At 42.0% G+C, this 25722-nt stretch overlaps 1 protein-coding gene across 1 annotated transcript in view; it reads right to left on the bottom strand.

The window, feature by feature from the left end:
• Positions 1 to 1030: 1030 nt before the first annotated feature.
• Positions 1031 to 25722, bottom strand: part of LOC113833774 (clavesin-1) — a 196655-nt gene continuing 171963 nt past the window's right edge. The window contains exons 4-5 of the mRNA XM_035440024.1: positions 24554 to 24789; positions 1031 to 1118 (exon numbers count right to left, since the gene is read on the bottom strand). Of these exons, the coding sequence (XP_035295915.1) occupies positions 1031 to 1118; positions 24554 to 24789 (324 nt within the window). The remainder of the gene's footprint in view (positions 1119 to 24553; positions 24790 to 25722) is intronic.

The raw sequence follows: 25722 nt of genomic DNA on the forward strand, positions 1-25722 counted from the left end.
CCTGGTCTTCTCTTAGCTCTTAGCTCGGGACTTAAATGCTGAGCCATCCTTAAGGGTCTTTCTGTGTAATAGACTGTCTGTCCATTCAGGGCCTTTTCCCACACTTCATAGGATGGTGGGGAACTAAGTGACTTGCTAGCACTTTTCTTTTAGAAACCCAAGAACTAACTTGAATGGACTCACTCGTCAGTGTGTTGGGTTTTGTGTGTGTGTGTGTGTGTGTGTGTGTGTGTGTGTGTGTGTGTGTGTGTGTGTTTATTTTCAACGAGTTGCTTCCTCTCTGTAGACATTCCCCCAGATGCCTACAGGAAATCACTTTGCTAAGATGAGGCAATAATTTGTTAACTGCCTGTGACTTCTTTAAAACCAGTTCATGAAGTCAGCTGGTGGTCTGACAATATGATGTCCAAATCATTCTTGCAGGATATTTAAATTAAAACCTTTGCAAACAACAAGACCTGTGAGATCGCATTCTCAGGCTGAACACTTAGATGCTGGTGATGGGTCAGAAAATAAGTCAATAAAACTGGAAATTATCGGAGCTACTATTGTCTTGGGGTTCTGCACACCATTAAGCTTGATGTTATGTCTGCACAGTTTAACTCTGTTGTATTTATTTGGAAATGCACTTTATCTTAATTTGCAAAACCTGGAGAGGGTTCCTGTGTGAACCTTTAGAGCAGTTCTTGTCCTAATGTATATGCATCAAATTCAGTCTTTCCTTTTTTAAGTACATTTGCTACCATAAATATATGGGGAGGGGGAATCATTTTTACTAAATGCCTTGCTTCATCTCCTAATCCCTCCCTAAAACATAAATTAATTAGTTAAATTAAGTTTTAAAAGCATCTTTCAGATCTTTGTCCAATGTGGGCTGCTCAGACCAATGGCTGCTGACAGTCATGGCTGGGATGGAGTGGAGGACCTCTAGTCAAGCTGAGCGGGTGTCTGGAGGTCAGTCGCACAGGTGCTTCCTGGTTGCTGCTCCATTGGAGGGAGACTTGTGCATAGCAGCATCACATGGTGTGGCTCAGTCCAGAGCCAGCAGTGGCTGAGTGTTCTCGTTTTCTCCCTTCTCTTCGTGTTTCAGGGTCCCAGCTTCGACCACAGACTGAGATCTAACAAGAGAGAAAGGAAACACACAATCACAGAGAGTTCATGCTAATAACAGTTGTTAATTCTCCTTGAGAATCAAGATATAGGTATTAGTATTTCCATTTTGCTATCTGTTTTCCACACAACACTTTATTTTTTTTTTTTACTGAAAATGGAACCTGACCATGCTGAGATTATAACTATAAGCCTTTTTCTTCTGCTGTATCTTTTTGCTGTAATATAATATAACTGTGAGTGTAACATTTGTGCTTTTATCTATCATATAAAAATAAAGGTGATCCCAAAGACACAAAAACACTAATAAGTGTTTTATGTGAGCTTGGTGAGTGTCTAAGGCTTCCTCATATGTGTGAGGTTACCACTTTCACAGCCTTGAAAAATGGTACTACTTCTCCACTTTTAACAGTGGAAAACAAATTAAGGGATTAATAGACAAGTAATTTAGGCAAAGCAATATGACAAAGTGGAGAGCAGGTTCTGTTCATTACAGCTCTGCCCCTGAAAGCACTGTGGGCTGCAGAACTGTCTTTCAGAAAATATAATGACCCTTCCTTCCACTCTACTAGGAAAATAACTTACTGCCCAAGGGTCTTAGCCCCTTTCATAATACATATATAGCACAGAAAGCCCAAGTCTAAGAAGTAAATTAAAGCTGAACATGAGAGGTGTGTTTGTAATACCAGCTTTGAGGAGACAGAGGCATCATAATTTCAAGGATAGCCTGGGCAATATAGTCAGTTCCAGATCAACCTAAATTGCATAATAAGATCCTATTTCAAACAAAAAGAAAAATGAAAACAAAACACTATAATTGCTGTACAATACACAAACAGCTAGTTTCTACTATGAACACCAGTCAACTCAAATGCCATAACTAGATGTCGTGTGCAGCATTCGGGGGCGGGGGGGTGAAATGGATCCATCTGCTGCGGTGGCCAGATGAGCTGTGGACAGTAGTAGAACTTTGGATTTTTTATACAGTTCCTATGCATTTCTCTGCCTGTTTTATTTAAGAGCCCAGCATGAATGTTAAGGTGAGAGAAATGCTGATTTACATAAGTACCAAAAAACATTAGAAACTCCAGAGGAAACAAGACAAACAGGCCTGGGGTTCACACTGGTACAACCAGAATCTGGGAGGCTGAGGCTAGAAGATTGTGGGCTCAAGGCTAGTCTGAGCTATATTTTGAGGTCTTATCTAAAAAGTAAATAAAGAAAACATGAATGATACCCAGGGGATCACATAGTGTGGCTACCCACACACATCACCTTCTTCCAGCACTTTAGCCCGATGCCTAACTGCTTTGCACTAAGGATTTTGCAAAAATAATGGAATCTGATGGCAATCTACCATTGAAACTTTAAAGGCTGTTTTCTTCTGTCATGTAAGTTAACTTTATTACACAAAGGTGCACCTGGACCACAGTCTGAAGCCAGAGTGAGATCCAGCAGTTCAGAGGTGCTGCTCAAACATGCTTATTGAAGATCCATCTCAGGAAGCTTACTCTTCCATGCCTCCAAAGGTCAACCCCGAGATTCTCCTTAACATTGAACTCAAACCTGGTTGTGAAAACATCTACATCCTATCTTTTGTTCCTTCTCCCAGAGGCAGAATTACTGCCATCCATCCCTCTCTGCATGTGGGGGTTGGTTCAAGGGTCCTCATGACCATCAGAATCAGCAGATGCTCAAGTCCCTCATTAGGGTCCAGTATCTGCTCATCCTCTTGTACATTATAATGCCTGACACAAAGTATAGACTATAGTGTTTAGGGAATTAAGACAAGAAGCAGAGTCTGTACCCACTCAGTACTTGAGTCCACTGTGTACAACCTTTGGCTGTGAATAGCTCGGCAAGTGCAATTCCACCAGGAGCCTGCTTCAACGCCTTGTTTTAATTCAAGTTCTCCCTCCCTAACTACACTTCGCAGTGAGGTTAGCTGGATTCTACTTGTGCCAAGATTTCTAGAATTTTCCACCCCTGGCTGTCTTCATCTGCCAGGTGATTACCCACCATATTCACGGTGTGACTCTAGAATAGCGTAAAATGATTACTTCATTTGTCATTGTTCTGCTGGTGTTATCAAGGACGACATTCTCAGTTCTGGCATCAGTGTACACAGGCTGTCCTTATAAATGATGCTGCTCACCCATCTCCTTCCCATCTTGAAGGTTCTTCCTATTCAAGAAACTTGAGGTGAAATAATAATTTTCATCTTTTTTAATTTGCTTCATATTTCCATCCTTTTAGATCTTAAAATGTTTGCTCTATCCATGTTATTACCTATGACTATTAGATTTGTTTTCAAATGCTCCCTTCTAATACTATGATGAGAGAAAATGGAGTAGATCTCAATGAGTCTTCAAACCATCATTTATTCCTAGTGACTGATGCTAAGTGATGTTTGTGAAGCTTTGCTAAATACCAATCACTATGAACAAATGTACAGAGACCTTCATTTTTAAGGCACCCAGACACAGATCCAGAGAAGAATGCTGACTTGCCCAGATGCCTCATTGCCCAGCTAGAGAGATATTCTTGAGAAGAGAACGTGGAAAGAAGGAGTGGAAGGATAAATTTATCTCACACACAAGTGTCATTTGTCATTATTCAGATGACCAGTGTTCACTCTCCCTTTCACATGAGATATAACTGAGAGCTTATGTTATTTCTTTCAATAGATACACTGGTAGCAATGACCTGGAATGTCTTAACCTAACACACTGTGTCTTGGTTGAGTGGTAAGTGACATTATGCCTGTTCCAAGATATAAATAATGAGGAAGCAAACAACATTTTACCCCAGGTTTGCATGTTCCCTAATTGAGAAGAGTGCCATGACTTCTTAACTTTCAACATGATGGAATTCTTTTTACCTAGTGACTCAATAGATATTAAGATGTTATATAACTGTCTCACTGTTTCATGAAAATTTGAAAACCACTGGAGAAAAATTAGCAAACCCTTTTTTTAATGGAAAGGGTTAAAATGAGATTTAGCCAATGTGAGCACTTTGGGAAGAGAGACATTGGCATGCAGCAAACCCTTCAAGTCCGTCTTCTGGTTTCTAAAATGAGATCAAAGTTTAAATATAGGGTGGAGGATATGAACAGTCTGGGTCAAGGTGTGGTCTCAAATACCATGGACCCATGGCTATCTGGATTTCAGTTTCATCTTGTCAGACAAATTGCTAGAACTGTTGGAAATCTTTCCAGGAGACAATTCCCCCCTCTGGCTGCACCCTTTCTTTCTCCCAGCATGAGATCGCTGGGGGAATTCCCATTTCTTGGGGATCCTTCTTGAATGCCTCAGTGCATTAGCTAAATTAAATTCTCTCTGAAAGTCAAACCAGCTACTCTCTGATGACAATGTCTCAATCTGGACAGAGTGCTCAAGTTCTGTGTTTAGTGCAGCACAGTAGACAGGTCCATTCATGGGCTCCATCTACACAAGAGAAGCTGAGTTTTTGTGCTAAAATAAACATTTCTATTGGCCATCTTTCCAACACAGAATACCATCCAACCCCAGCCTCAAGCAGGGAATGATGTGTAATTTCAGTGGTGGAGCAGGCAACCCCTAAAAGGCTTCGCCTAGATGCTTTCTTGCTGTTCTCTGTCTTGGTCTGTTTTTCTTTCTCCCTCCTTTATTTCCTTATTTGTCTCTCTTTTCGCTCTTTCTTCCTCCATGTTTGGAACTTTTCCTACTTCATATGATGAAGGACTATGTCTAAGGTTTAATATTTGGCAGATCCCAATGATGGGCTTCCAGGAAGAAGATGCAATAGAAAACACGGGACATGAGCCAGTTCATAGATCAACAACAGGGACTATAATTTTGGTCTCAGGAGGTTTATAACCAAAACCTTATTTAGCCATGTTAACAGCTGACAATAACATTGTGTTCTTACAATGGACCTCCAGTGCCCATCTGAGCTACGGAGGACTCCTACAAGGGCCTGACTGTCATGTCTTCTACATGAAGTATACACCATGAGTTACAATGAAGTGCCCAAAGGAGCACAGAGAGAGTTTGGCTATGCACTCCCTTGAATCAGAGGCTAACCATTTGTTTTCTACAGATAAGCCCCTGTGTTTCACCAGAAAGAATCCCACAAAGGTCATTTTAGGTTTTCAAGTCAATAGTGGCTTTGGTGTTGTGGAAGAACTCAGAACCATCTGATACCATAACATATAGGACTTCTCTCTAGGAAGAGAAATTTCTATTGAGGGTGGGTAGCACAATGTATTCATGTTTGGAATTCTCCAAGAATAAATTTAAAATATATTTAGGTCTGAGGAAAAAGCTGTCAGTTAAGTGCTTGTGGCATAAACATCAAGATCTGACTTAAATCCCCAGAATACACATTTTAAAAAGCCAAACAAACACGTCTTTGTAATCCCAGTGCTGGGGGAGAGGAGACAGATACATCCTCAGGAGTTAGCCCAGCCTGCTCAGTCTACTCCAGGCCAATGGGAGAAATGTTCATAAAGAATCAAGGTGAACTACACGAGGAACATGGTCTGAGGTCTGAAGTTGTCCTCTGACCTATACAAGAATGCACACACATGTATATGCACCCCATGTACACACACACCCATATAAAGTGCACATCACACACAGAGACACCGACACACACACATAGGTGTATATATACATACCCCATATAATATATATATATATATATGTATACATACCCCCATATTATATATATATATATATATATATATATATATATATATATATATATATATTCCTAAGCAATCTGTATAACTTTTTCTCCAATAACTACAAATGTCAAAGAAATTCCCCCAAGAGACTCCCTGTTGGATTAGAATGATGGCGCTACTACCAACTTTATGTCCTTAGGTAAACTCTGTTTCCTCCTTTGTAAGTTGGAGATGATAATAATGCCTATATTACAGGGGTGGTATGGTATTGGTCATTAGGGACATTAGGGAACACATATGGATTAAGGGTATACATATGATTAATGTTGGCTCTTATTCTTATCCATTTATATACATATATCATTTTCATATCAATGATTTAACTTTTTATTATTCTTATTTGTATTTTTTGTTTTTTATTTAAATTGTTTTTTATTTAAATTGACATGATTTTACATGTCAATTCCAGTTCTCTCCCCTCCTCCCTTGCCCCCCACAGACTGCTATTCCATCCTCTTTCTGCTCCCCAGGGAGGGTGAGGCCTTCCATGGGGGATATTCAACATCATATCATGGAGCAGGGCCTAGACCCTCCCCCTTGTGTCTAGGCTGAAAGAGCATCCCTCTAGTTGCAGTGGGCTCCCAAAGTCCATTCGTGTGCTTGGAATTAATACTGATCCACTACCATAAATTAACCAGACCTCCAAACTGACATCCTCATTCAGGGGGTCTGGAACAGTCTTATGCTGGTTTCCCTGCTATCAGTCTGGGTTCCATGAGCTCCCCTTGTTCAGGGCAGCTGTTTCTGTGGGCTTCTCAAGCCTGGTCTTGACCCCTTTGCTCATCATTCCTCCCTCTCTGCAACTGGCTTCCAGAGTTTAGCTCAGTATTTACCTGTGAGTGTCTGCTTCTGCTTCCATCAGCTACTGGATGATGGCTCTAGGATGGCATATAAGGTAGTCATCAATCTCATTATCAGAGAAGGAGATTTAAGGTAGCCTCTCAACTATTGCTTAGATTGTTAGTTGGGGTCAACCTTGTAGATAAGGCCTCACTATGTAACTCAGACTGGACTTGAACTCACAGTCCCCCTACCTTAGTATTCCAAGATCTTGAATTATAAGCTTTGTGCCAATACTCAAATTCTTATAGAAACATGTCTTCCATGCCTGTCAGGGAATCCAATAATTAATATGATTACCCATTATTTATTAAAACTTTATTTTGTGTCAGGAGCCAGCTCTGGTTAGATATAAAAATGTCCTCCTTTGCAAGAGGCCTGGCAACCTCCATGCTCAGCTAACCGCCAATTAGTCAAGCATCCCACCCTTTAGGTTAGTGTTCGAGATAACCACAGGAGGTTCCAGATACCTGCCTTGGCCTGAGAGCAATTAACACCCATTCCTCCCCCACTTCCTCTTTCTCTGCTTCCTCCTCTCTCTTAAAAAACCCCTTGTTTATAATCAATAAACAGACCTTGACAAGGAAAAACTGCTTGGTCTTGCTTTTCTTTTGTGCCCATTATTTTCAGACTTAGTCCACCTTGGACCCACGAGTTACCAGAACCCCGAGGGCTGGGGCAGGTGGCGCCCAAACATGCGGCTGGAGGTATGGACTCTTCGACGAACAGAGACCCCCCCACCCCAGGGAAACCACGGCAGTGCATGCCGTCAAGGAAGTCTCACTCACTGAATTGCGAAGGACGTTCGTCTGGGAACGTCCTCACCACTCATGAGTGACTGATTCCCTGGTAAGTCCCCCTCATTCCGTTACATAATAATGGGCCAAAAGTTGTCTAAGGAGGTCAAAGACTTCCTTTCCGGAAAGAGGAGTTTGAGTAAAATGTAAGGACTTGATTCAGTTTTTTGCCTTTTTGTCAAGAACATGTCCATGGGTCATTTTAGAAGGCCCAGACATTCATCCCCTAACTTGGAAAAAAGTCGGAGAGGATTTTAATAGATTACTCAAAGAAAAGAGACCTGAGGCAGTTCCCTTACAGAGTTTTAGTTATTGGAATCTTATTAATGATATCCTTACTAACTCCCCTGGCTCTGCTCACCTTACTTCTGCAACATATACCATCCTCCTCTGACCAAGACCCCTCCTCTACTCATACAACTAGGGAGGAGGACGAGGAGGAAAACTCAGAGGATGAAATTAATAAGAGGGATAAAAATGACTCTGAGTCAGATAATGAGGACCAAGATAAACAAACAGAAATAACCAAAAACACCTTTAAAAAATTAAAATTTAAAGCCCTTAAGGAACTTAACTCAGTGGTCAAAAATTATGGTCCCACTGCATCTTTCACCCTTGCCTTGCTAGAGGCCCTCTCAGGAGCAGGATACCTCACCCCAGTCAAATGGCACCATGTTGCACAGGCAGTCCTTAGCCTTGGGCAATACTTAACTTGGAAATCTGAATTTTTTGACCATTGCTGAGACCTTGCTACCAAAAATCAACAAAGTCCCTCCATTCAAGAATGGACCTTTGATAAACTCACTGGTTAAGGAAAATTCATCTCTGAAAATCTCCAAATTAAGCTTCCCATAGGTCTCTTAGGACAAACCTCTTGGGCTTTGCTTGGTGCTTGGCGGGCTCTCCCAGGCCGAGGGTCCATGTTTACACCCCCACTAAGATCATTCAGGGAGCCAATGAACCTTATACAGAATTTGTAGGGAGACTTACAGAGGCCGAAGAATGGGTTTTGTGCACAGAAGAAACTGACAGCAGACTCCCTAAATAACTAGCCTTCGAGAACGCCAACAGCGTTTGCCGCAATATCCTCAGAGGCACCTTTAGAAACAAGTCCCTTGAGGAAATGATTCGGGCCTGCAATGATGTTGACCCTTTTTCTCAAAAACTCTCACAGAGCATTTCCCAGGGGGTCACTATGGCTATTGGTGCAGCTCTACAAACAACAGGTAACAACAGAGCTTGCTTTAAATGCCACCAACGCCCATGCCTGTAGTCCCAGCTACTCGGGAGGCTGAGACAGGAGGATCGCTTGAGTAGGGAGTTCTTGGCTGTAGTGCGCTATGCCGATTGGGTGTCCGCACTAAGTTTGGCATCAATATGGTGACCTCCCTGGAGCGGGGGGTGGGGGGAGGGTGGGAGGTGGGGGGGAGGAGGGTGGGGGGGCACCAGGTTGCCTAAGCAGGAGGAATTCTACACCCCACTAAAGGCAATCATAAGAACCTACTCAATCATGCATTGTGCTAAATTTCCTCACATATGATGCTACAGGAAAATCAGCCTCGGATTGCCTCTGGCATCCATCAACGGCTCAAAATTATGCTCAGGCCTTATAGAAAGATCCCCTAACTCACAAATGGCATGGGCCAGACCCGGTCCTCATTTGGGGAAAAGAACATGCATGTATTTTTGATACTCAGGACAATAATGCTAGATGGTTTCCTGAATGCCTTTTAAAACTATATAATCCACCCAGGGAAGCCCCTGAGAAGTCTTCTAATTCTGCTTAATTTTCGATAAAAGATGCTGTTTTTTTGGCTACTCGTGTGTTCTCACCTTTGATTGTCATTGCTGTTGCAAACACCTGGATGATCATCAACCAAGCCGGTGATGTTGCCAACGCCTCCACAACTATTTCGACCACCCCCTCCTATTCCCCCCAGGACCTCCCTCCTCCGCTGACCTTATTCTCTCATTAATTAACTCTACTGTTCAGGCCTTTCATCAAGCCAACCACTCCCTCATAGAGGACTGTTGGGTCTGCTATTCTTCCACCCCTCCCTTTTCTGAGGGAATTGCAGGCATTTACTAATTCCTACCTTGCCTGTTCTACTGCATTGACTACTTATATTGTCACCTCTACCTTCTTGTCTAAGAGAGACTATTGTGTTTTAGTTCAGCTGCTACCCCGACAATCCTCCTAAAGGCCTAGATTTTTCGGGCCTTGAACATCGAATCTCTTGGTTCCCTTTGCCTTGGAGATGTCAATGACAGGATTATCATGATGCTGCAGGCCAGATGCCGACCCATGTCACTGGTTGTAGTGCCCTCCATGACAGGATTAGCATGAGGCCGAGACCCAGATGCCCACTCCAAGCCTCTCGAGCTGCTCAACTTATGAAAGGTCCCCGGAGTGCTGGGGGCAGATGCACCTCATGTAGCCTAAGACAGAGGCTCTACCCCTCATTGTCATATAAATGACAATATCATAAACATAGGGTCCTGACTGCGGATGCCCATCATGTAGCCTAAGGCAGATGCTCCATTCTATTATACATAGAAGGGGGAGATGTCAGGAGCCAACTCTGGTTAGATATAAAAATGTCCTCCTTTGCAAGAGGCCTGGCAACCTCCATGCTCAGCTAACCGCCAATTAGTCAAGCATCCCACCCTTTAGGTTAGTGTTCGAGATAACCACAGGAGGTTCCAGACACCTGCCCTGGCCTGAGAGCAATTAACACCCATTCCTCCCCCACTTCCTCTTTCTCTGCTTCCTCCTCTCTCTTTAAAAACCCCTTGTTTATAATCAATAAACAGACCTTGACAAGGAAAAACTGCTTGGTCTTGCTTTTCTTTCGTGCCCATTATTTTCAGGCTTAGTCCACCTTGGACCCACGAATTACCGGAGCCCTGCAGGTCGTGGCAATTTTGGTCACAGTGAATGAAATCAGAAGAATCGAAGATCTTCTTTGAGAACAAAAGTGCCATAAAAATCACAGGCTGTAGAATATCATTTTTATTTTAATTACTAAAGGTATTTAGTAATATCTGAAGACTCTTCAACCTGTGCAGCGTTCATCCTAATGCCTCAGACACCTACAGGGAATGAGCGCAGCCAGTCAAGAGTGGTGAGAATGGTGAAAGAGCAGAGCAGGATTACCTGAGAATAGAGCTCAGGCAACAGAAAAATCAGAAACAGACTGGCAGTGCAATAATCCTTCTTTACACTGAGAGGATATGTTGCTATGATTGGTTTAAGAAACAAGGTGACTGGCCAATAGCTGAACAGGATAAAGATAGGTGGGAAAGCCAAACTGTGAATGATGGGAATGAGGAAGGGCGTGGGGGGGGCATCACCAGACAGACAGAGAACAAATCAGACACACAAAATGGGATAGAGGTAAAAGCCATGAGCCTCGGGGCAGCACATAGATGAATATAAACAGGTTAAGTTGTAAGAGATAGTTAGTAACAAGCTTGAGCTATTAGCAGAGCATGTATAATTCATATTAAGTCTCCAAGTTAGTTATTTGGGAAGTGGCTGCCGGTTATTTGGGAACAGGCAGTAGGGATAGGAAAATTCTGCCTACAGGAGAATGGGACCAGGGAGGCCACAGTGAAACTAACAGCCTGATGTGAGATTTATGTTTGTTTATTTACAAAGGGTTTTATTGTCTATTATGAAACCATCTCAGTGATGGGTATTCTCCTGCATCAGTCTTCCTTCTACAAATGAAGTTAAGTGATTTCAATATGTCCACTGGAAGATGAAAATAGAAGTACTCAGTCTTTGAAATGTGAACTAATTTATAACTGTTACCACATGAAGACGTGTCCCTGAGTGTGCACTTTCTGAAAATGAGTGCCTGAGGCTCAGCTTACTTGGTAACAGAGAGAGCTGGCATTGCCTCTTTTGAAGAAGATGAAAGACAAGACCAAAACTTAACAAAACACACGCAGAGCAGATTGCTCACACTATAAAATTGTTTGACTAAGCAATGATCAAACAATTCTTTTAAAAGAGTCACTCAATTATACACCATATAAGAGAGTACTTGGGGTCAAGACTAGAGTTTTTTGTGCCCATTCTCTTTATGAGGACGGCAGGCACTGAAGTGAGAGCTACAGGAGTTCTAGGGCCTCGTCTGTGGCTGAAACAGTCACGTCTCTGCAGTCAGTGTTTGGTGTGTGAAGATTTGTGAGTATTGAGGTTTGTGGTGTTTTGCAAACACCCATTTTGAAGTGAGCTCAGGTGTTGGAGATGGTCATAAGGAGCATGAGATATGTGTGGTTTGAATGCATAGCTATTTCTGGAAGTTCTTATCAACTATTAAATCAGAACTAAAAATAACAGCCCAGAAAAATGACTACACGTGTTCACACTGCCTATTTTGAGCTGAGTCATGTTTCCTCAGCATTAGACCAGCATGGAGAGCAGTGATTCGGCCTCTGCATCCACAATCCTTTCCCTCCATCTGAAATCAATGGTGTGAACCCCGTGAAGTCACCCCTGGGATGTGATGTTGGAAGAGGGAAAAGAATGATGGGGGCTGCCAAGAGGCAATGCTGGTGACTCATTGTGTCCATGGCTTGGAAAATAATGGCTAGTGCTCTTGATAATAGTGACCTTTCATAGATCTGTTTCTTTAACCAGATGAGAGGATGTTAATGGAACTTCTTTGACATTATTAGATCCGTCTGGGTTTTAGTCTTCTTCTGAATATCTGTATCTATCCTATCAGAATGGGGCTTGCAGAATGGGCAACTGTCTGCATGACGCAGTCAACTTTCAGCTGCCATGGTGGGAACTAACAGCCAAGACAGCAGCAGATGGTAAGCAAAGACCCAGTGAATAAAGGAGAGGAATTAATGGACAAATGGGTGAAGGAAGAATGGACACTATCTGTCCATCCAATGGTGACTTAAATAGCATTTTTTTCTGGAATGGAGAAAACAAAATGGGTTATTTTGCTCCCTGAAGTTTTTGTGAACTTATAGCCTGGTACAGTAGTGCATACCTAGAACTTCCACATTCAGGAAGCTGAGGCAGGTGACCGGGAGTTTGGAACAACTCCAGACTCTATAGCAGATTCCAACCTATCCTCAGCTACACATCAACCGTGACCCTGCTTATAAATACATGAGTAAGTAAGTGACAAGAGAGAGATGGGATAGGGGACATTGCTCTGTTGGGAGAATACAGTTCCTAAGAGAAGCAAGGATGGAAATGGCAGCCATTGCCCAGTGCTGAGAAAGACCGAGCCAGTTCCATGGCTGCTTCTTGGCAGTGAGGAGGCACATTTCATCACACTGAACATCCATGCAAACAGGATTTACTGTGCAATTGGAGCATCTTAGATTCAGTGAACTGCTAGTTTTCCTTTCTGAAGTTTAGAGGCTACAGATCAGAATACAAGGAGAAGAATGTCTGGGTTTGTATTCAGGGAACTGCATGCAAGCCCAGTAAGGTATAATACTAAGTGTGCAAGACTTTGTCCTGGGGCAACAGAGACTTGAACAAAGGCTGTACGTGGAAGAAAGAGAACTGAAATGCTTGTTTCTCTTTCTTTGTTCTGTGTGCATGTATTGCATGGAAGCTTACATATGGGAATGTGGAGGCCAGAGGACAACCTTGGAGTCTTGTGGGAAACTTCACAGGGAATCTTTCCAACACCTTTCTCTGCTGTGACTGAGTTATGGGCCCCAGTATACAACTCCTGGGTACACCCACAGCACTGTGGGACCCTAGAGGAGGGCTGCTTGTACAGCAGCATCTGTCTTCTACATAGGCCACAGACTTGTAGGCAGGCAGGGACATCTCAAACCTGCTTATAGCTTAGTCCTCAGCATCTAGTGTTAATGTTTGCCCTTCATTTAATCTACACAGCACAATAATAAAGTAGATGGGGGATTGTTGTTCACTTCAGACAGAGGAAAATGAACTCATAGATTGTTAGCTACTCAGGCACACAGCTGCTAACTTGAGTTCATGGAGCCTGGTTCCATATCCTAGTTTCTTAATGGCTCTTTATCCTTTACTATATGTTGGCACTTAGTGAATGGTTGTTGAATGAATGAATGTTCTGAAAAATAAGAGCTGTAAGTTTTAGTTGTTAATGGAATTTCAGAATCTAGGAGGAATCATAAGACTATTTTTGTATCTTAGAGATTATTTCAAATCCTAATTGAATAATGAGTACAAAGGCTGTTACTGTTCACTCCTCTACAGATTGTAAGTAGTGTTTCCTTCATCACTCCACAGAGTAGAGTGTCTATAGTAATATTTGCTATTGTGGAATTACTTCCTTCCCTGTTCTCCTTTGCTCCTTTGCTATTTTCTTCTTTTCTTTTTTTCTTTCTACTCCCTTATCTGCCCTTCATAGACGTTGCCCTGAGCACCTCTTATACACCTTTAAGATTACATGAAACAAAGGACATCTAATGAATGACCATGCAGTGTCTACCCTTGGAGAATATTCAAACTTATAGAAGTGTCATTTGAAACTTGACAAGACTCACTAATATATAATAAAATGAAGTGATGCTTGTTAACAAAAGGAGAGTAGAGAACTTGCTTCAGGGATGTGATCATGTAGTGCAGACTTGATGAGTGAGGAGTGGCTGAGAACCAGAGGTGTGCAGTCCTGACACTGCGAGAGTGGTGAGAGCTGAGCATGCCATGGATGAGGTGGGGTGGGAGGGAGCAGGGGTGGTCTTCCATAAAGACAGAGGCAGTTATCATTAAAGACTGAAGCATGGGAGAAGAGGTGCACAGATAATGGTTTCCATGAGAGCAGAAAGAGGAGACAATGGCCCTGATAACAGACTTGCCACCCAGGCCAGAGGGCAGGCTCAGGCTGGGATAGGATGGTGAGCAAAATATGAGGGTCCTGTAGGGGACAAGGCTCTTTTGCAGACAGGGAAGGAGGGAGGCAGAATGCTGTCATTACTTGTTTTTACTTTCTTCTCTTTTTGGCTTACTTTGTTGTTCTATACTCACAATGCCTGGCCATATTCTGAGTGCAAGAAATGAAAGGTTTAAAGGAGCCTAGATTTGACTTTCTGTACAAAATATATCCAAAGAAGAGAGACATGGCCAATAGAAACCTGATTTCTAACCAGGAACTCAAAACATCTTCCTGGAGGCCTGGGCCTTCCCTGTTTCTCTGGAAATCCTTGTGCATGGTGCTGGGAAGGGAAGAATACAAGTGTTCCTCACCTAGTTCTTCTATGGTGTTCCACAGTTTATATTGTCATCCTGCAGTCATTTGACACTTGCAGCAATACCCAAGGCCTTGCAAGTTATTACACACACAATATAGCTGAAGAAGATGAGACTTTGTGAGGTCAAGTGGTTTGCCCAAGACCGGTGAAACAAGGTGACAAGACGGAAATAAAAACAAATACAGAGGAAAACAAGTGTAGCCATTCAAAATCACGGAACTGAAGCAGGTGGGATGAGATTAGGATGCAGTGCAGCAGACACAGGGACCCATGAGGAACAGCCCAGAGCAAAATGAAAATTCCCTGTGCTGATAACAGGGTGATAGGAACCCAAGTGTGCTTTCCAAGTGGGCTTCCCACAGGGTTTCCAGTTAAAGTCTCATCCCTTGCCATCTTGATGGAAAAACTCAAATAGATCTGTTTGGACATCTTAAGCTCAAATGAGTGCTAGGAAGATGGCTCAGTTGGCAAAGTACCTGCCATATAAGCATAAGGATCTGAGTTCAGAGGCCCAATGCACAGTTTTACAAGCCAAGTGTGACTTTGCACTCCTGTAAAACCCCATTGCTGGGAAGGCTGAGGCAAGAGAGTCCCCGGAGTCATGGGTCAGCCAGCTAGCTGAATGGGAAATATCAAAGATAAGTGAGGGACTCTACTTCAAAGATAAGATGCAAAGGGAATGAGGACTCCTGTTGTGGCCCATGGCCTCCACACACATGAATGCAACACACACACACACACACACACACACACACACACACACACACACACACACACACACACACTATATGCACATAAAAAGATAACAAGACACCTACCATAACATCACTTTGAAGCAAAAAGTATTGCTCTAGCTGCATGCAGCTCTTCAACATGACAGGACTTTCATGTTTCTCTCATACACTATGTCAAATATTTTGCTTTGCTCATATGATCATTAAAGGCTATAAGAGGTTGGTTGTGGGCTGGCTGTTAAGGACAACAGCTTCAGCTTATTGGAATCAGCCGAGCATTTGTTTATCAGTACATGTCACACAAAATGGATATGCCTTGCCTTTCTTGTCTGGGTTGTGGCTCCTTTTCTAAGAGGCTGCATCCAAACATGGTGCTTTAGCAAATAGGAAATCTCTCAGAGCACACACTATTTCATAATTCCCCATGTCATCCTTTAAAAGGAGAGACAGCATGCCTCTGTACACAGGCTTTAACAAGCTCCATTCATTTTCTTGCTAACAGATTCATCATCCAGATTTTCTTTCACTCCACTGAGCCATGGCTACATATGATATGATTGGAAGAGATGGCTCCCTTCATTCATGCCTCAGAAAAGAAAGCTAAAAGCTGCATGTCTTTCTCTGTCAAATTCCCAAGTAAGGAGCAGGCTAGACAGCTAATTTTCTCCATTCTTTACAAAATGCTAACAAATTCCTGTCAGTGTGTGTGTGGACCACCCCAGTATTTATTAGCCTGAACAGATACAGGACTTGTATGGCTTCCTTAGAAGTTTCTTCCTTCGAAGTGCTAGCATTTAAGCACCATCTACCTGAGCAGCAATAACACCCCAAAATAAGTTCAACCTTATTTGAGCTGGACACCAGACTCTGGACAGCTGAGAGTGTAATATAGACTGTGTCCCACTTTTTTTTTTGTTTGTTTTCTGTTTTTTTTTTCGAGACAGGGTTTCACTGTGGCTTTGGAGCCTTTCCTGGCACTCGCTCTATAGAACAGGCTGGCCTCGAACTCACAGAGATTCACCTGTCTCTGCCTTCCAAGTGCTGGGATTAAAGGCCTGCACCACCAATGCCCAGCTATGTCCCACTTATTAAAAGATGATGAGCTATGTGACATCTGTGGATGCAGTGAGTATTTGTTCTTTACTTCAAGACCCCTTTGCCCTGCTGCTAAAAAGACAGGGTCACACAGAGATAGTGAAAGACAGAGACAGAGCACTTGGGTTACATTTTTAAATCTCACTAAGGTGATGGCCAACTCTATCGATAGATGAAAATCAGTCAAATTGATTTAACTAACCAGGCAGGAACCAAAGTGGAACACATGGCTGGAATTTTCCATCTTGCTCAGAAATTTGAACTCAATCAAAGCTATCCTCTGTTCAGTCACTCCCCAAAGCAGGTGCTCACAGTATCATTGTATCATCTCCTCACTTGTGTGCATAATCTAGCCAAATGTTCTAGGAACATAAGGACGAAGATGTTTGGCAAAAAAACTCAAAACAAAACAAACAAAAAGTAGACTTTTTACTGCAAAGCTGATCAAGACCACAAAACACTGGCCCCTCCCTATGAAGCTGGAACCAAAAGTTTCTCTTTCCTTGTGACTGAAGTCATAGCCAGAGTTGTTTAGTGTTTCTCATCTGTGAATTTGCTTTCTGCACCTGTGTTAGTAGACTTTCTATCCCTATACAAATATTAGAGATGATCAAAAGGTAAAGAGAAAAGACATATTTGATTTATGTTTTCAGAGATTCCATTTCATAATTGATTTGCTCCATTGCTTGTAGCTCTATGGTTACCCAGTACATCACATCATGGAGGGAGCACGTGGCAGAGGAAAACATCCCATTTTGTGGGGCTTGGAAGGGAGACAGAAACATGTAGACACACATGTCTCCAATGGCCCAAGACCTCCCACTCTAGATCTTCTACACATCCCCCTCCTCTTAAAGTTCTACTGTCTCATAGTAGTACCACACTGGAGAGAAAGCCTTTGTATTCAATGTGTCAGACCATTACACAACCACTAATAAGTGCTAATATTTAGCTTTATCTCTAAACATGCTGCAGCAAAAACTTACTCTAGGAGTCCTAGAAATTACTAGAATTGAGTTTTCACTTTATATAAACAACTCATGTCACTTTCTGAACAAGATCCAATTTAAAACCCAGGCATAAAAATATTTCAACCTAAACATATACCAAAGGAAGCCATGACATCTCATATCAACCTAGGATATCAGCACAGTGTTAATAACCAAAAGTGGGATGTTCATTATCTACCTCATAAATGAGGCAGCAGAATCACATTTGTGTGTGTGTGTGTATTACTGGGCCAGGCAGACCCTGGTCTTTCTGTTCCATGATAGACATCTGTGACCTCAGACCCACTGGACATGCTCTTAGAATGCATGCTGATACTATGGATGGGGTGGGCAGGCATGACTCTTTGCCTGGTATTTGGATCCTATAAGAGGTGCCTCTTCTCACTGTTCTTCTGTCTGCATTAGCTCCTCTCAAATGGACTCTATTTAATGTTAGTATCCATAGCAACTGTATCTTAGGTAGAGGGATCTGGCTTATTCACTTCATCTGCTGAGCAAAGAATGTTCCCTTGCTGCCATTACTTCTGGGCTGTTCAGAAGGGATTGGTGGCTTCACAATCATTAAGCTTCAAGTCTCTCTTTTCATTGCCAATGTGCAAATGAAGTTCTTAGGCTGCACAAGGCTGGAGTAACAGTCAGTACATTTTTTTGTTTTTTCGACACAAGGTCTTTCTAGGCATTCCAGAATTTAACAATTCTCCTGCCTCAGATTCCCAAGTGCTGCAATTGCAGGCAAATGCTCCTAATTGTGTCTTTCTTATATAGCATGGCACCCAGACTGAGCTCAAAGTGGAAAGAAGATGCTTCTGAGCAGCCCAGGAGGGAATGTGGAGCTTAATGGTCAGTCAAGATTCATGCAGGTTGGGTTTCTCAACTCCAATCACCTCAGCAATTCTTCCACAGAACCAAGAGAAGGCCAATATATGGCAAAACAGGAAGTCATTCTACATGGAAAGAAGCTTGAAGAAAAGCCAGTTTATTGATATGAGATTCTCTCTGCTCCCCTGCATGACTTCTCATGATATTGGCTATGAAGAAGGAGAAATGGTATACCTTTGATGTAATAGAATGTGTATACACTTGTATTTTTTACACTAAAAATATTAAATTTGTATAGATCACGTGCCAGGCAAAAGACACTAATATGCTTGCAAAGGAAATTAAAAATAATGGGGAAAGTCCTTAGGTCTAAAGTCAGGAGGCTCAAGCTTCAGCCACAGTCACAACTCATGAGCAGAAACAGCAAAAAGATGGATAAAATACTTTCAAATTATTCTTCATATTACATAGAATGATGGGAATTTCATACATGTGAGAAACTAAATGTATCAAGCGAATCTGTTTTGTTGAAATCTAAGAAAGTTTTATAAACTAGCAATGTCTGTATTACATATAGATTTGTGATTACTCAATAAATGTGACACCCTTAGTAGTCAAGGCCAGGTGCACCCATAAGTATATGGAGGGTAACAGGAAAGATCTTTAGTGGTGTAGACCCTGAAATCTTCTAGGAGACCTCCAAGGACATCCGCTGCATCTTAAATGTCATAAATTTCAGAGACGAGTAAGTAGTTCTCTCTCTCTGTCTCTCTCTCTCACACATGTACCCTCACTCTCTTCTGAGACATATACATCTTTCTCTCTTATTTTGAGACTGCAGTCATATACAGTGAAAAAGCAGCTTTTTCAAGTTTAGCAAGAGGATGGGTTAAAATATGCTTCTCTTCTGCCATCCCTGGAAAGGAACTGCCTGTCATTGTTGAGGTAGGGATACAGTTTTGATCTGGTCCATGCTCATTCAGCTTCCACCCTCTTCTATAACAATCTGATGTAGTTCAGGGCTGTCCCCTGCCTTTGCTGAGTAACCTCATGGCATAATCCTGCAAATCAGATCTGTCTTTTCCCTGGGAAACACAAAGCCTGGCCTTTCAAAGTCCCCTCTTCTATTTGTGCCCAAGAAAACCAAGAAAGAAAGATGCTTTTTAATTCCTTGAGACCATCAGCTGCCATGTCAACAGCTGCCTTGGGGTTGAGGAAAATTAGAAGAAATAAACAAAACAATGAAATCCAAGAGCCATTTGGGATCTCCAGTATGCTGCAAGCTGCCAGCCCTGACTTTCCCTTCTCAATATTGCCTTCGAGCCAAGTTCCTGACAGAATTCCCTTCTCTGCACCAACAACCTTCAGTCAGATGGCTCCAGCTTCAGCTCAAATTCCTAAGCCCAAGTGAGTCGAGGATAAAACCTTAATGAAATTTGTCAATAATCTTCTAGTCAATGCTTATATACATATACATACACATGCGTATGAATATGTATATATGGTTACATGGATACATATCTGTATATATACATGTATGTCATACATATGTTGTATGAATGTATGCATGCATGCATATATGTATGTCAAACTCTCAGGAAATGTCTAATCATTCACCAGCAGTCACTTCAAAACAGTGTCTCTGTGGGTATTTAGATTTTTATCATGTCTATAGCCATTTTGATCACTTTACCAGCAAGAAAGGCTAGAATCAGAAATTAATAAATATTGCCTAATGATTAGAAGAGATGTCATAAAATCTGCACATGGCCTTAAAAGTCATGCATTTACTTCATGGGAAAGAAATTTCAGACTTACATTTCTAGCTAAGCCTACTTCAGGACAGTTGGTTTCCAGCCCCAGGCCCTCCCTCCTCCATTCCAGCTAACAAAGCCCCCTTTGTCTGGACATTGTTTTCCCACAGACATTGGGGCAGTAAGCCTGGGGATCCCACAGTTGTGTCAGACTTGTTGGAGAGAACCTGGGTTCTGTGGTCATCACTCAACTCCAGTTATCCAATTCCTGCAGTCATGTTAATCTGACACATCTCATTATGTATAATAACAAACTTCCCTTCTTTTTAAAGGCAGTTCATTTGAGGTTTTGTCTCATTTGCAACACAAACAATCATTGCTGATAAAAAAAAAAAAAGCTGCACACATTTGGCCACATGCTCCTCAGACACATTGAAGCAATGAATTATGGAGGAGGAAATGGGCTATTTCACACTTAAACTTTTTTTTTTTACTTTATTTTTTCTGCAGATTTTTTTTATTTGAATTAGAAACAAGATTGTTTTAGATGACTCTCCCTTCTCTCCTCCCCTACACGCCCCCCCCCAACTAAAACCCTTCCTATCACATTTCCTTTCTGTTTCCCCGGATGGTGACATACTTAAACTTTTAAAATACAGTTACCAGACTAAGAAAGATGAAGAGGGCTTCTATGAAAATAATAATTAAAATTCTCCAGGAATGATGGGCTCAGAGAGGACTCAGTGGTTAAAGTACTTGTTGTGCAACCATAGCCACCCAAGTTTGAATCCCAAGGACCCATTTAAGCCAAGTGTGGTAGCAAATGCCTACAATCCCAATTCTCATACATGTGATGGGAGGCAGAGATGGACAAAGTCCATGGGTCAATTAGTCTGGCAATTAGTGAAAATTAAGGGAAAAAAAGAAATACAGATGGTAAGAAACAGCATTTTAGATTCTCCTCTGACTTCCACACATTCCCTGCAGCAAGTGTGCAACACACACACATACACACACACACACACACTAACACACACTAAAATACAGAACTAAAAGAGCCTAGCTGAATGGGATCTTGCCCTAAGTTCACCATTCCTTTTATTCCTTTTCTTAATCTGTTTATTTTGTTGAACGCAGGAGTTTGCTCCTTTCTATTTCTTGGTGCCCCTATAGTCTTCAATCTGTCAACTTTGTATTTTTCCTTGCACAGCTTGCTTCTTCATTATAAATCTTCATTAGCGTCAACACTAGTAACAACCAACAAACTCCATGCCATGCTGTGTTGAGATTTCCCCTGCCAATGCAATTAATTCTAAACTCTTTACTTCAGCATCAGGCAGATTCTTTCTGGACAAGGGCAAAAGCAGCCATATACTTGACCGAATCATGACAACAAGGCTCTCTAGGCAACATACTAAAATTCTTCTCCTTTGAAATCTCTTGAGCCAGGCTCCCACAGTTCAAATCACTCTCAGCACCACTGTCTTCCAGGCTCCTACCATTAATCCCCACTTAAAGCATTCAACCTATATTCTAATTCAAACTCCCAAAGTCCACATTCCTCCAAACAAAAGCATGGTGAAACCTATACCCTAGTCCCTGGTACCAACTTCTATCTTAGAGTTTCTATTGCTGTGAAGAGACACCATGACCAAATCAACACTTATAAAGGAAAACATTTAATTGGGACTGGCTTACAGCTTTAGAGGTTTAGTCCTTTATTACCATGACAGCATGCAGGCAGACATGGTTCTGGAGAAGGAGTTGAGAGTTTTACATCTTGATCTTCAGGCAACAGAAGCAACTGTGTCACTGGGTATAGCTTGAATATATGTAAGACCTGAAAGTCTGCCTCCACAGTAACACACTTTCTCCAACAAGGTCACACCTACTCCAACAAAGTCACACCTACTAATAGTCCTACTGCTTATGGGCCAAGCATTCACACACATGAGCCTATGGGAGCCATACATATTCAAACCATCACACACACCATATATGAGAAGTTAAATACAGGAGATTCCAGAGAGTTTAATATTGGAACAAAGAATGCCTCAAACTCCAACGTGATATTCACTGATTAAAGAGAACAATCCTGAAATAATCTGTTTAAAGAAAGTTCCATCAAAATAATAATTATTCTCACTTCTGACTAAAGGCAGAATAACAATTATTGAAGGGAAAAAGAACCAGTACCTGTTGCAATCACCCTTTGATGAGAGTGCCAGTTGTCTCGGATTTTACTTTACACTATTCTGTTGAGAAACACTGTTCCAGTGAGCCACTTGGAACTCAGTGGCCATGTGTGCTCAGAGGCCTCATTATAAAAAGTGATCAATTCCCAAAGATGGTCCACAAAAGGCCACTTCCTTCCTAGTGGACATGAATCATGTAGAGAATTGTGGCAGAGACAAAGACTGTGACACAATGCCACTCCAAGATCATAGTCTGCAACTTGGACATAGCCATGCAGCAGGGGCATGCTGTCTGAACCTGGACAGTGAAAAATGAGGCTTCCTGGATATCTGGGCTTGAGAAAAAGATTATCTAGCAGATGAGAAACCAGAAAAGTTTATCTTGTAGTGTTTCCTCTAGTTGTTTTCATTTTCCCCTGCATCCCTGCAGGTTCAAAGAGGTGAAGAGATGCCATGAAATACACAGTTCTGTACTTCCATCAGTGAGGTGTCTGAGGAAAGTTGAATCTTAATCACTGCTGGTAAAACTACCCCTCAGTATGCCTCTGTTCAGTATGGGCTGAAACTTAAAATGACAGGCCCTCTGGTCCAGAATGGAAGGGATCTGAGGATTTCCAGACAAACCTTCCTAGGAAAATGTATAGACAAGTTAGGGACAAATACTGAGAAAATAATTGAAATAGCAAAAAACCTGAGCAACAGCCTAATAAATGCTCTCCATGTTCTAGGATCCTGTGCAACACCAGATACAGTCGAAATATAACTATATAGACACTGGATATTCTCTCACCCTTGCTAAACTTACAGTCTGTATTTCTCACTCCAGTCCCTCTGGTTGTGGCTGTATTTGAAGATGGAGTTTTAAAAAGGGGTCATTAAGGTAAAATGTGGTCAATAGTGTGAGCTCTAAACCAATATTTCTACTGTTCTCGTAAGAAGAAATTAGGACACAAACACACAAAGGAAGATTTCCTGAGGACAAGGGTGAAGATAGCCACCTGCACCCCAGGAAGGGAGGCCTCAAAGATGCCAACTGTCTTGGCACGTGAATCTTTGCTCTTTCTGTTCCAGAACTGTGAGGAGATACTTTCTTGATGTTTAGGGAACCCAGACTGCCTTATTTATTAGTGCAACTTCAGCCAATGAATCCTTACTATTAGATGTCATAAAACACCAAGGTGTTAGCACAAATGCATATAACCTCCCTCCCCCCCCAAAAACTACCCCAAAATAAAACAAAACAAAAACAAGTAGAAGGGCTGCCCCAGTCTGGTAACGGTGGTCACATATGGAGAGAGATTAGAGGGGGGATTGAGATGGTGACTAAAGGGATTTTAGCCTAAAAAGCTAACAGTTGAGAGTGTACAGTTGTCTAGCAAATTTAAAAAGCCACCTTCAGCCTGGGGATGTACATCAATATTAGGCTGTGTGAACTAGCATGAACAAAGCCCAGATTCCATCTCAGAAATGCCAAAATAATTACAAGTGGTCAAGGAAAGAATGAAAGGAGGGAGGAGAGAGAGAGAGAGAGAGAGAGAGAGAGAGAGAGAGAGAGAGAGAGAGGGGGGGGGGAAGGGAGGGAGGGAGAGAGAGACCTGAAAGCAACCTTCTTCCGTGGCACTGTCCTTAGCATGCATGCAACACAATTCACCAGCTAAGTCCAGCTCCCTCTGTGGATTTACTCCATGCCCATGACCCTCTTTCCACTTGCAAGCCTGCATCACAGTGCCATCTGTCTTTGTAAAGCTCTGTTCCTCTGTCCATCCCTCATGCTAGGCACACCAGTTCTCTTTTAACTCAAGAGTTTCTGACTTTCAATCTAAGAGTAGCCCAAGTGCCAGCCATTTCATGCACAAAAGTCTTTCTTGGTCTGTTTTCTAGGCACTCCTTCATCATCTTATTGGTATTGATGACCACAATGCCTAATGGTGCTATAGTTAAATAATGCTCCTTTGGTTTCAAAGAGATGAATGATAGGCAGTTCTCTACTGGGTTGTTTTGCCATCAGAATATTCCAAAGATCTACCATTTCATCTGAGTATCTTAACAGGCAGACTGCAATCAGGACATAGAGTTCTTCCCTCAATTTGTGTAAAGGAGACAACTACATTTCTGGGTGAGCTGAGCCCATTTGCTGTAACCTCTAATGAAAATAATTTTATTCAATTATGTGTCTACAAAATTTTCAATTTCTTAAGCCAAGGTAGATCTACATCAGCCCTCTCATGGCCTCTGGAAAGCCTTACCTTTTCATGGGCTTGGGTGAGCACTCTCTCTCCAGGTTGGAGCAGGTGTGTTTCACGTGCATGGCATTATAGGAAGTGTGGGTATAGTCATTTTCATCGCTGTAGTCAGGACCAAGTAATGTCCGGGCCCAAGTCCCCATGTCATAAGGAGGAAGGGTTCCTCCAAATTCAGAAGGCAGAAACTCAGGGTGTATTAGCTGGTGAAGGCTGTTCAAATTATTTCCATGTAGGAAAATCTGGAAAGGAGAACAATTAACCAACATAAAAATTTAAAATACAAGTGTTTTGTCTAATACACAATTTAGCAAAGACAAATTGTGTCTCTGGTGACCATGGTGTTCAAGGAGGCAATTTATTTTGTGCCCATGGCTTAGTCATCATAAAAGGCTGTTTGGTTGCTTAGAAAATGGTAAAATTGATAGTTGTTTTAACAAGTGAAGTTTAAGAATAGAGTGGACATTATTTGGCCACCACTCAAATTTGCCCACACACACAGCCATCTCCTAGTTACTCCTGAGAATGGGGAAGTGATGTCTAATGCTCCAAGGCTACTCATGCTTTAAATGCCCTGAGAGCTCTGGTCCCCAGAACCTCCCCAGTTCTACCATCTTCTCAGGCCCCTCCAAGTCAGCCTCTCCCTGTAGAGGTCCTGGACTCTTGCCCATTCTGTGTTTCCTCCTTAATTCAGTCCCAGGCCCTAGCCACGCTGATTCTCCATGCCCTTCCTCCCATATACTCCTCTGTATCTGATGGCTTCTAGCTCTGTTCCAATGTATTCCATTGGGTCTTAGAGATGATATTTTACTCTTCTAACATACCCTGTAGTTCCCAAGATGGTGTGAAAGCACTAGATAGACGCTCAATCAGTTCCTGTTCGGTATAGAAATATGATCTGAGAATGTGTTGTAAGAAGTTCTTTGAGGTAGTTTTTCCTTCTTGTCTGCATAGAGTCCTGAGAGCCAAACAAGTTTGTGTTTTCTGAGCACACAATATTTAATGTTCTAAACTGGCCAAAATGAGGGGTGGGGGAGCTTCATGTTTTAGTTATTTTTAGATAAATCCACAAATGGCATGTAATAAGTAGATAATTGTCACTGATGACAATTTAGAAATTGACCTTGAAAGTCCATGTAAAGTACATCTGTAGTGACGTTGGTTCCTAGATACAT

Source organism: Cricetulus griseus, chromosome 2 (assembly GCF_003668045.3).
Source record: "Cricetulus griseus strain 17A/GY chromosome 2, alternate assembly CriGri-PICRH-1.0, whole genome shotgun sequence".
NCBI classification, from domain to species: Eukaryota; Metazoa; Chordata; class Mammalia; order Rodentia; family Cricetidae; genus Cricetulus; species Cricetulus griseus.